The following is a 13,056-nucleotide window of genomic DNA, read 5'->3' as shown; positions in this document are numbered from 1 at the left end:
TGCTTGAATGTCAGCAAGTTACAAATGACATTCTGTACACCAGAATCTCTGTGAGAACCTTGACAGTAAGCTTGACCAACTCAGCTTTGGCACCAGTGGTGCAGAAGAGGACTGGGCAGCTTTAGGGATGTGGTCTACAATACCACTCTTACTCACTTGGACCTGAACACATGCTAACACCAGGACTGATTTGATGACAATGATGAAGACATTCAGAAGCTGCGGGATAAGAAGTGTGAAGCCTTCAGATCCCTGCAGCAAGACACTAGATCCATCTCTAATAAAGCAGCTTATAACTCCATCAAAAGCAAGGTGCAAGCAAAGTTCAGAAAGATGCAAGACTCCTGGTTCAGCAGAAAGGCAGATGGCATCCAGAAGTACGCTGATAGCAACAACCTCAAGTGCTTCTACAATACCCTGAAGACCATCTATAGGCCACAGTCCTCTGGAACATCACCACTGCTCAGTGCCGACGGGTCCACCCTGCTCACTGACAAGAACACCATCCTGGAAAGATGGGCTGAGCACTTCAACAATGTCCTGAACAGGCCTTCCTCCATCAATGCTGAAGTCATTGACCACATGCTGCAAGTCACCATTAACACCTCCCTGGCAGAACCTCCAAAGGAATCAGAGGTTAAGGAAGCAATTAAGCTTCTCTCCAATGGTAAAGCACCAGGCATCTCAGCCAAAATCTACAAGACAGGGAGACCACTCTTGTTACAGAAGCTCACCAAGCTCTTCCAGACCACATGACAACAGGAAGTTATCCCTCAAGACCTTAAGGATGCCTCCATTGTCCATCTCTACAAGAGAAAGGGAAACAGGCAGTCTTGTGACAACCACAGAAGAATCTCCTGGTCAATGTCGACAAAATCCTTGCCAGAATCTTCCTCAACCGCCTTACTGAACACATGGAAGATGGACACCTGCCAGAGAGTCAGTGCAACTTTAGACAGAGCTGAGGGACAGTAGACATGATATTTGCAGCACATCAATGACGGGAGAAGTACCAGGAACAAAACAGGGACCTCTATACAACTTTTGTGAACCTGACCAAAGCCTGTGACACCGTTAGTCATGAGGGGCTATGGCGGATCATGGAGAAGTTTGGCTGCCCAAGCAAATTCATCTGTATGGTGCACCAGTTCCATGATGGCATGCTAGCTCATGTATTGGATGATGGAGACTCCTCCGATGCCTTCCTAGTCACCAACAGAGTCAAGCAAAGCTGTGTACTGGCACCTATGCTGTCAGCATGATGTTCTTGGCCATGTTGTCCAATGGCTTCTGCGATGATGAAGAAACCTGCATTAATATCAGATACAGGACTAATGGCAGGCTCTTCAACCTGCAGAGGCTACAGGCCAAGACAAAGGTTGAAGAGGATTTTGTGCACAATTTCCTGTTCGCAGATGACTCTGCACTCAACGCTACCACAGAGGCCAAGATGAAGAAGGAATGAACCACTTTTCCACTGCTTGCAGAAACTTCAGCCTCATAATCAGTACCATGAAGACTGAGGTTTTGCATCAGTCCACACCACAAAAGACATATGCGGAACTAACTATCACTGCTGAAGGTGAGATCTTGAAGACTGTTGACAAGTTTATATACCTCAGTAGCACACTCTCCAGATTTGTGAACACTGATGATGAGGCAGATACACACAATGCCAAGGCAAGCTCCGCATATGGACAGCTGTGGGAGTCAGTCTGGGAGAGGAAAGGCATCAAACTGTCCGCAAGGCTGAAAGTGTACATGGCAGTCTTACTGCTCACACTACTGTATGTGTGAGAGACATGGACTATGTATGAGCATCATGTCAAAAAGCTGAATCTCTTTCGCATGAATGGCTTAAGAAGGCTGCTGAAAATTACCTGGCAGGACAAAGTTCCAGACACAGTTGTGCTGTCTCAATCTGGACTGTTAAGTGTCTACACCCTGCTGAGGAGAGTCTAAGTCAGGTGGGCAGGCCACCTTGTATGTATGCCAGACACACGCCTCCCCAAGAGTCTATCATGGTGAACTCGCGGGAGGCAAACCCACACAAGGTAGGCAGAAAAAGCACTTCAATGTCATGCTGAAAGTCTCTCTGAAGAGCTTTGGCACTGATCTGGACTCCTGGGAAACTCTAGCGCAAGACCGTCCCACCTGGTGAAGCTGCAGCAGCAAAGGCACTACTTCCTACGAGCAGAGCAACACTGCAGAGGCACATAGGAGGTGTGAGCTGCATAAATCCATAACCAACTCTTTGCTAACCAACTCAACAGACCATGTGTGCCTGATGTGCGGCAGAGATTTCCGAGCTCACATCAGACTGATCAGCCACAGCCGGACACACCATACTCAGTCAACCTCCTCGATGTGATGTCTTTGGTCATTGTCGACGACAGATGAACAACAACAACATTATATCAACTCTATATTCCACTGTCTTTGTGTTTGTGTTTTCTTTTAGTGGGCTAGCACAATATTTTCTCATATATATTTTTTTTTTTGCTATCAGAATGAGAGCTGGAGAGCTACAGAAGTACCAGGTGATTTCAACACATCTTAGAACAGAATGATAGATGTGCTTTCAAAGGAAGTATGAACAGGAATTCATGCGGAGAGGGAACCTTAACTCACCCATCTTCAAAAGAATGTGTTCATTTTTGAAGTTTATCACACCTAAGCCTTAATCACTGCTTTACATGTAAACAACAAAATCAGCATGAAATCTAAAGTTCAAAACAGAAAACGGATGCAAAAGTAAAAATTACCATACTACCGCAGATTATCAACAATGAAATGACAGTATATGTATCAAAAGATTCACAGTCAGAAGGATGCACAAAATGAACTGCTTGTTATAGACTTCTGTATCTCCGCAAGTCTAATATTTCCACCAGTACTAGACCCATGGACCTAAATCATCTCTAAGAGATAGACAGATAGATAGACAGATAGATAGATAGATAGATAGATAGATAGATAGATAGATAGATAGATAGATAGATAGATAGACAGAACATAATGGAGAGAGAGATTTATAACCCAGTACCTCCCAAACATCTGGAATAAGCTTCCACTGCATGCTAGGCACTATCCTTCACTATTTTCTTTTACCATTTACTTTTTTTAACATTAAGATGCCACAAAAGACTAAAATTGTACTTAACTAGTGAAAAGTTAAAAACTGAGTAACTGTGAAACAATCAGCAAGCAAAAACATCAAAGAGAATCTCAAGTTGCCTTGAGGTACCACAGGGAAAAAGCTGAAGCTGACCACTTGCCCAGCATGTAGATGGCTTAAAGGGAATATGCCAACCAACAAAGACTTCAAAAATGACAGAATACATAAGCAAAAAATAAGCACACCTGTCTAACAGCTCGAAAAACTGAAAGCAGGGATTTAAGAGAGGAATTCTATTTCAGCCCTAACTGTAAATATATGTACAATAACAGTTAAGAGGAAAGGGCTCATGCAGAATGAATAAAAGATGAAGACTTACATTGATTCAAACAGCTGCATGTACTGTTCATCTCCTCGCCCTCCTTCAACTTCATGGTCCAGTTTCAAGATGATTTCATTTTCAAACTGTTAGTAGAAACAGAATACATTTTTGTAAGCCATTCTCTTTACATGCAAAAGATGCTTAAATCAGCCCAGAAAATTAAATCAGTTTCACATGAAGCACAGCAAGAAAGAAAATATTTGGGGGTTGCAAATGATAATCTCTAAGTCTCAGAGTTATGTCAGTTTGACAGGGTAGGTTATAAATGGCTGCACACAGAGGCAAATGCTTATCATAATTACTCTATCACACATTTCAATTTGCATAACATCTACCACAAATTGTTCTATCATGGTGTGAATGGGAGGAGAAATGGGAGGAGAAATGGGGTAGGGATTATCCTGAAGGAACAGTATGCCAAGAGTGTTTTGGAGGTGAAAAGAGTTTCGGATAGAGTGATGTTTATGAAGCTGGAAATTGATGGTGTAATGATGAATGTTGTTAGTGCATATGCTCCGCAAGTTGGGTGTGCGATGGATGAGAAAGAAAAATTTTGGAGTGAGTTGGATGAAGTGGTAGTGAGTGTACCCAAGGGTGAGAGACTGGTGATTGGAGCAGATTTCAATGGGCATGTTGATGAAGGGAACAGAGGGGATGAGGAAGTGATGGGCAGGTATGGTGCTGAGAGGAATGCATAAGGTCAGATGGTACTGGATTTTGCGAAAAGGATGGACGTGGCTGCGGTGAATACATATTTTAAGAAGAGGGAGGAGCATAGGATGACGTAAAGAGTGAAGGAAGATGCACACAGGTGGATTACAGCCTGTGCAGGAGGGCCAGTCTGACGGAGATTGGAGAATGTAAACTGGTGACAGGAGAAAGTGTAGTTAGGCAGAATAGAATGGTATCTGTAGGATGGTGTTGGTGATCAAGAAGAGGAGGACAAGTGTGAGAGCAGTGCCAAGGATCAAATTGTGGAAGTTGAAAAAGGGTGATTGTGAAGTAGAGTTCAGGGAAGAGATAAAACAGGCACTGGGGGGCAGTGAAGATTTACCGAACAGCTGGGTAACTACAGAAGAGATGGTAAGGGAGACAGCTAGAAAGGTGCTTGGTGTGACATCTGAACAAAGGAAGGAGAAGAAGGAGACCTGGTGGTGGAATGAGGAAGTACAGGAGAGTATACAGAGGAAGAGGCTGGTGAAGAGGAAGTGGGACTGTCAGAGAGATGAAAAAAGTAGACAGGAGTATAAAGAGATGAGGAGCATGGCAAAGAGAGAGGTGGCGAAGGCTAAGGATAAGGCATATGGAGAGTTGTATGAAAGGTTGGACACTAAAGAGGGAGAAAAGGACATGTACCAATTGGCTAGACAGAGGGACCGAGCTGGGAAAGATGTGCAGCAGGTAAGGGTGACAAAGGATAGTGAGGGAAACTTACTCATAAGCGAGGAGAGCGTGTTGAGCAGATGGAAAGAGTACTTTGAGTGGCTGATGAATGAAGAGAATGAGAGAGAGAAGGCTGGATGATGTGGGGATAATGAATCAGGAAGTGAAACAGATTAGCAAAAAGGAAGTAGGGACAGCTATGAAGAGGATGAAGAATGGAAAGGCTGTTGGTCCAGATGACATACCAGTGGAAGCATGGAGGTGCTTAGGAGAAATGGCAGTGAAGTTCTTAACCAGATTGGTTACTGAAATCTTGGAAAGTCAGAGGATGCCTGAGGAGTGGAGAAAACGTGTTTTGGTACCTATTTTTAAGAATAAGGGTGATGTGCAGAGTTGTAGTAACTACAGAGGGATAAAACTGATCAGTCACAGCTTGAAGTTATGGGAAAGAGTAGTGGAAGCTAGGTTAAGAAGGGAGGTGATGATTAGCGATCAGCAGTATGGTTTCATGCTGAGAAAGAGCACTACAGATGTGATGTTTGCTCTGAGACTGTTGATGGTGAAATATAGGGAAGGTCAGAAGGAGTTGCATTGTGTCTTTGTGGACTTGGAGAAAGTATATGATAGGGTGCCTAGAGAGGAGTTGTGGTATTGTATGAGGAAGTCAGGAGTGGCAGAGAAGTATGTAAGAGTGGTACAGGATATGTACGAGGGTAGTGTGACAGTAGTGAAGTCTGCAGTGAGACTGACAGATCCGTTTAAGATGGAGGTGGGATTACATCAAGGATCAGCTCTGAGCCCTTTCTTATTTGCAATGGTGATGGACAGGTTGATAGATGAGATCAGACAGAGGCCCCATGGACTATGACATTTACAGATGACATTGTGATCTGTAGTGAGTGTAGGGACCAGGTTGAGGAGACCCTGGAGAGGTGGAGATATGCTCTAGAGAGGAGAGGAATGAAGGTCAGCAGGACTAAGACAGTATATGTGTGTGTGAATGAGAGGGAGGATAGAGGAATGTTGAGGATGCAGGGAGTAGAGTTGGCGAAGGTGGATTAGTTTAAGTACTTGGGATCAACAGTTCAGAGTAATGGTGAGTGTAGAAGAGAGGTGAAGAAGAGAGTACAGGCAGGGTGGAATGGGTGGAGAAGAGTGTCAGGAGTGATTTGTGAAAGACAGGTACCAGTAAGAGTGAAAGGGAAGGTCTACAAGAGGGTAATGAGACCAGCTATGTTGTATGGGTTAGATACAGTGGCACTGACAAAAAGGCAGGAGTTAGAGCTGGAAGTGGCAGAGTTAAAGATGTTAAGATTTGCACTGGGTGTGACAAGGCTGGACAGGATTAGGAATCAGTATATTACAGGGTCAGCTCAGGTTGGACGGTTTGGATCCAAAGTCAGAAAGGCGAGATTGCGTTGGTTTGGACATGTGCTAAGGAGGGATGATGGGTATATTGGGAAAAGAATGCTTAGGATGGAGCTGCCAGGTAAGAGGAAAAGAGGAAGGCCTAAGATAAGGTTTATGGATGTGGTGAGAGAGAACATGCAGGCGGTTGGTGTGGCAGAGCCATATGCAGTGGACAGGAAGAAATGGAAACAGATGATCCACTGTGGCGGCCCCTAACGGGAACAGCCGAAAGGGAAGAGAAGAGAGATAGCATCTACCACAATAACTGTAATACATTCATATTAGTATCTTTTAATATGTTCTTTAATATTACTGCTCTATAGTGTTACCCTAAGATGGCAGCATGTGCTGCACAAATGTTTTGAGATGACATATTGAATAAATATTTTCTATCCAATTCAGTTGTATTTTTTGCTTCATTTATGACTAGCCATGTGTAGTCATTAACCTTAATGCATGCTTACATATTTAAATTTCATTATGTATGTTATCAAAATTGTCAGTGCTATGCAACTCATTTTCACAGACGTCATCACAGAACCTAAATATTTGTGATGAACTGTCAGTAAAGTTTGCATGCTCAGTATTTGTTACAACAGCAGTACATTTATTTAATTCTGAAGTTAAGGCTTATTAAGCAAACATAAGAAAGGGTTTACAGATTACCAACAAGGTAGATTGAGAAAATGAATGAAAGGCTACAAGAAACAGAATACAAAGAAAGACAGACATCATGCTTTTGCAAGTACTGACAATGTTTGCTGAGTCAGAATGTGATTCTTATGCACTCAAAAAGAATGGCATATTCTGGAAATCAAGTTAAAATGAACATGGATAGATTATGAAACCAGAGAAACTTAATTCTTAATGTCAGTGTTTGGCTTTGGTTCTATTTCACCATGTTCATCAAAACTATCCTCAAATATACATTTTTATTTTGTTAAAAATCAGACAGTAAGATATGTCTGCGCTTATCATACAGAAATGCTAAAATATCCCTTGTTCAAAACATTTATACTAGATATAAATTTATTTCACTCTCTTTGACTTTGGGTCTGCATAGATGTAGACATATGAGATTCTATGGTGATAACTTCATTACAGAATTTAGTAATCCAAGATGGCTGCACATTGAGTAACAGCTTAACTTTAGATCTCCCAGAGTGAAAACAGAAACTCAACAAAGAAGGCCAGTAGACTTTTGTGTTTATGGGTAAATTTCAGTAAATGGCTAGTAAGTGTACTGTCTGGATGCCAGGAAAAAAGAAATACAGAGCACCTGGAAAAAAATCAGCTAGAAAAAGTGAGGAAGAAACACAGAGTGGAGAAAATTCTACAGCTGTTCAGCAAAAAACAATGCAACCTTCAGAAATGATTTCCAGTTACCTACAGGAAGATATAAGACAACTGCACACAGACCTGGTTAAAATAAACAAAACACTGATGGACTATATCAACACAAACTACAAAATGCTGGAAACAGATACTCAGATGAGGTGAAAAAGCTGCAAAAATCAGATGCTGAAATGATGAAAAGGCTGGCTGGATATGGGACTGCTCAGGAAAAGATGTTTAAAAAATAATAGCATTAGAGGATAGAGCACATAGGGAACACCTGAGATTTTCAGCTATACCAGAGAAGCTAGAAGGAACAGAATGCATTAATTTTATGAAAGCACAAATAAGCAACGGGACTGATATTCCACAGCAGGAGTTGTTAGTTGAAAGGTTACATGATGTACATGCTCCAAACCTGGCTATGAGAAAGCACCCTAAACCTTTAATAGTAAAGATGCAATCCTACCAGCAAAAGGAGTTGATTCTGACAGAATTGTGGCAGAATGACAAAATATTAAAAGTGGGAGACAACAGAGTCTTTGTGGAAAATGATTACTCATTATAAACCAGGCAGAAAAGGAGTAAATTCAATCCAGTATTCAGGGAATGTCAAGATGCATGTGCGAGATTCAAACTGTCTTCAAGGTATTCTTCCCTGAAGGGACAAAATCATTTTTGATTAAGTACATGCTAAGGAGGAAATGCAAATGTTTGTCCAACAAAAGGTGAGCTGTGGATTCTGCTTCTTGTTTTTCTGGTAATAAAAACCACAGCGAGACTGTACCTGTGAAATCTCTTCCACTGTTTCAATGGAAAATGCTGGAGAGAAGGAAGGGAGCACTAGAGCTGAGAAGAAGAATTGACAGTACGTTGAAAATGAAGTAGAGACATGAGTTGGAAGATGAAGATGAACAGTAAGAAAACCAGTAACAATGTGGGATTATAATCCAATAATTATATTTGTGAAATATAACAAAACAAGAAAATCTGGAAATATTGGACTTTTTCAGAATATGTTGGACTTGTGGGGGACTTTAAAGCATATGCCTTACTTCATGTCATTAATGTTTGGAAAAATGCTTTGGGGAGGGGAAGAGAGGGGAGAAAGTTAACTGTAAATAAAGAAAATATTTTTCTTAATAGTACAATTTTTGTGGTGCATGCTATAAAGTAAAGTTTCCTCAGTTATTTTTAAGAGTAATGGGGATTGGAAATAGGTGCTGCTGTTCTTTTTTAACTTTCTTTCTCCCTTCTCTCTTTCTTCTCATTCCGTTTTAAGAAATGAAGGCACTGCAATGTAAAAAAAGGGCATAAGAAAAGAAAAACTAGTGTGCTTTTTGTCATACTTGTATGGGGGACTGACTGAATTAAAGACATAGAATGTTCATGTCTATAATGGCTAAAAGAATGGCAAAAGTAATGCCAAAGTTGATAGATATGGATCAATGTGGTGTTGTGGAGAGGAGGCAAACATTTGACAACATTAACAGAACACTGATGATCCAGAGGGAAGCAGAATATAAGCAAATACCATTGTTGTTGGTGGGTCTTGATGCAGAGAAAGCATTTGACAGAGTAATTTGGGACTTTATGAGCAGAGCAATGAAATCATTTGCATTTTCAGAAAAAAATATATAAGGTTAATTAGGAGGATATATGAGGGATCAGAAGTGAAAATTAAAGTGGGTGGGGTCCTTGCTCATAATTTCTGCTACAGCAGAGGAACCAGGAAGGGGTGTCCTCTTTCCCCTTTGTTAGTTGCATTATATTTAAAACCACTGAGAAAGAAAATAAGAGATTCAGAAATTCAAGGATATAATTGGTATGGTAGTCAAGAAAAGCTGGCTCTGTTTGCAGATGATATTATTTTATACCTGACAAAACCAGAAAGAGATATTACAGGGTTGTGGAACACTTTGAGAGAGTTTCAAATCTTTTCGGGATACAAAATTAATGAAGCTAAAACAAAGGCAATAGCAGTACATTATGTACCCACATATGAATTGGTTCTGCAATATCCATATTTATAGGGACATGATAAAATGAAGTATTTAGGAGTATGGATTAAACATGATTCTGGTGTGGCAGCTAAGGATATGTGGGAAGAGACCAAACAAAAGATAATACAAAAACTGAGAAATGGAAGTTTTGTTATATGGATATGGATATGGATAGAAAGATACAAGCAGTTACATGTTTTTAGTCCCATTAGTCCTGTACACAGGTCAGGCATATTTTTATCAACCAGAGGAGAGGTTGCGGATAGCAATTAATAAAGAGCTAAAGGACTTTATCTGGGAGGGGAAGATGGCAAGAGTCAAGTGGGATAAACTGATTCTTCCAGTAGAACAAGGTAGATTGGGTTACCCAATTTGAAGGGGTATTTCACAGTTACACATAGCACAAGCAGAAAACTATAGTTCAAAGTGGAAAGGAATGGTGTTGAAATGGGGGGGGGTGCTCAAGAAACAAGGAGAGGCTGGGATTTTGGATGAGGCTTTTAAGGAGAATAACAATAATCATACAGAATATTACATCTATAAAGTAGCAGAAAGTATGCTAAGAACTAAGCCAACACGGGAATGCAGAAAGGAGATTCTGTCGATAGGGAAGCCTGCAATTAGGGACTGGTAAGAGGGGACTGGAATTTATTCAAGAAAACTGCAAAGGAACCAAGATATTAGGAGCAAGTACCTAGAGAGGAAATGATGATGGAATGGGAAGACACCAAGGATTTATTTGGACTGCAGGTTAGTGATTACCTTTCCTATCAAGGATTGATATCAGAGTATAGGCAAAGAGAAAGAAATAGGGGGGTTCTAAATGAAAGACCAGCACTGGTAGAGATTTTAGTAGAATCTAGAATGGAAGCTGTCATTAAAAAGGTAATAATTAGTACAGCATATAAAATATTGCATGACAACTATAAGAATCAATCACAGAAGATTAGAAAGGATTGAGAAGGCAGATTGTATAAGCAATTCGCAAAGAAACAATATGAGGATATATGTATTTCTCTCAAATATGCAACAAAGTCTAAAAGATTTAGGATTTTTGCTTGGAAATTTTTATATATATTTTTTTTATACCCCAAGTAGACTCCAGAGAATTATTCCACCGGTAGACAGCAAATGTTGGAAGTGTGGCAGGGAAGAAAAAAAAACCACCCAGAGTCTGTCACAGCTTGCTGTGAGGGAAAGGTTAGTTTGCTTTTAATTTATTGTATTACTTTATTGCCTTTTTCTATTTTGTATAATGTGATTTGTTTTCTTTACAATGTGTTTTACTTGTATTCTGCTTTTAATTGCATAAGAAAACTTGGAAAGAGAACACAGCTGTGTCTCTTATGCGTCAGACAATTTTTTTCCCCACCCTCTCACCCTGTTGCTGTTGCATTCTTAAACACAACTGTCTTTCTAGCTGCCTCACCCTTAATGTTAAATTGACCGTATATTTCCATCCCTTTCCCCTTTCACTGACTGGTGTGAGTAAGCAGAAAATTATCATTTTGCAATATCACTCCCCTTCAACTATTTAAATTTATTGGCCATCCAACTCTATTGCATAGAACCAAAATAGAAAAGTACCTACACCTTTTGACTCTGTCTTGCTCTTATAAAATGAGTGGCTCTCCACTTAGATAGCTAAAACTTCAGTTAAACCTTTCATATCTAACTGCTTAGTGCACCCTGCAGTGCTTAGGATATTAACCCACTTTTTTCATTTTACCTTTAAACATCTATTGCAAAACCACCAGTTACTGCAGAGCCCACATTCTGCCTCTCAGTATTCACCCTGGGATTAGTGCTTCTGTTTTCTCCTAGTGAGAGAAGGAGCACAGGGACATAATTTCCTGTAGACTGCTGATCACCAGAAGGCCTAATAATAATAACTGCTTTAAAGGTAGATAGTCTAGGCTTATATTCTGTTCCTGGTGAGAGAAGGAGCAGAGTGTATTGATTACTGACTGTTTCTGGTTGGACAGTGGGTGTCTGTGCTTAACGTTCTTAATTAGTCTGGTTGCTATTCAAGGCATCTACAAGGAAAAGGCTACAACAAGTCTACAGACCCTTGCATCATCTGGAACAAGATTGTGGATCATCAAACAGGCCGTGGTCTGCTTCTTGGTGCTAACATTATGCTTCTGGTGATAGAAGAAGCAAAGGTGCATTGTATCCCAGCAGAGTGAAGCTGTGGTGAGACCAGCATTAGTAGTAGCCAGGCAGTAGCCATTCATACGACTCCCCTCTTTTCATCATTCTTGACAAGCTAATTCTTTGTTTTCAGTAAGTACTGCTTGATTTGTTTCTAACTTCAGAATATCTGCCTAAATATATCATCCTTGAATTTTATGGTTTACGTATTAGTTTCCCCGCAAGTGTTTAGCAATGCTCTGTACAAACTCAGAAACCTTGAGTGACATTGTCTGTAAAAGCATGATTTATTTTACTTTTGATTCTTTAAATGATTTTTGATTACATCCTTAAGTTTCATTGAGAAAAAAATGTTCATTATTATTCAGGGAGCTTCCCATGATTTTTATCTTGTACATTTGGATTTCCATTGCTCCCACTATGGTTATCCACCGAGAGTCTCCCCCATAATGGCAAATCTGAAGAAGGTTCTCAAGAAAGCACTGCACAACTTAGATGTTGTTCTATCCCCTCACCCATGATTATGGCCAAAAGAGGTCACTGTTTTGTACATTCTTTGTAACTTTTTAACTTCCATTTTGTGCTGTGAGAACTCTGATCTCTGCAACAACAGATTCTTGGTATAATATGTAAATGTGACTTAATTTGTTTGAACTTGATTGGTCACCAGATTCTTAGTATAGTATGTAAATGTGACTTAGTTTATTTGAACCTGATGGGTTAGCATCTCAGGCTGGTACTATCCCCACCCTCAAGCACACCAGGACAGACCCACCTGCTTGGCATTGTCAATAAAGGTTTAACCCATTAGTTCAAGACCAATAAGATGATCCCAAGTGGTACACACCCACTTATATTGTGTATTAAACCAAGTCAACTTCAAATGTAACTTAATCATCTACGCGGTGCTCATTTGCCATTAAAGCTTTTTGAAAAAGAGGATTGAGATCATTGTTTTTTCTTTTACCTGGTGTACACTGAATACAGGACACTGGCCATCTAACTCAGGCTGTTTTTTGTCTGTATTTCATCTGGGCAGTCTTTATCAAGACTCCAGGAGCACTCACATTTCAACGCCACAGATCCACTAAGAGCAACCAGAACTGGCACCACTAAACAGAACGCTGTAGCTTGCAAAAGACCTGGGATGTACAGTCTTTTTAAAGACTCTTTTAGCTACAGTTTTTTTTAAGGCTAATCCAAACCAGAGATAAGAACCATGGGGCCTAAATTTCATTAGCCCAGGATCCTGACAGAAGGGCACTCAAAGG

General features: G+C 40.4%; 1 protein-coding gene across 1 annotated transcript in view; it reads right to left on the bottom strand.

The window, feature by feature from the left end:
- The window catches only part of DOCK2 (dedicator of cytokinesis 2), a 4,134,711-nt gene that overhangs the window by 647,057 nt on the left and 3,474,598 nt on the right, over positions 1-13,056 (bottom strand). The window contains exon 34 of the mRNA XM_044069535.1: positions 3,498-3,583. Within this exon, the coding sequence (XP_043925470.1) occupies positions 3,498-3,583 (86 nt within the window). The remainder of the gene's footprint in view (positions 1-3,497; positions 3,584-13,056) is intronic.

The sequence above is a fragment of the Protopterus annectens genome, chromosome 4.part0, assembly GCF_019279795.1.
Source record: "Protopterus annectens isolate FY-2018-M chromosome 4.part0, PAN1.0, whole genome shotgun sequence".
NCBI lineage: Eukaryota > Metazoa > Chordata > Ceratodontiformes > Protopteridae > Protopterus > Protopterus annectens.
This window is presented reverse-complemented; position numbering and strand designations above follow the sequence as displayed.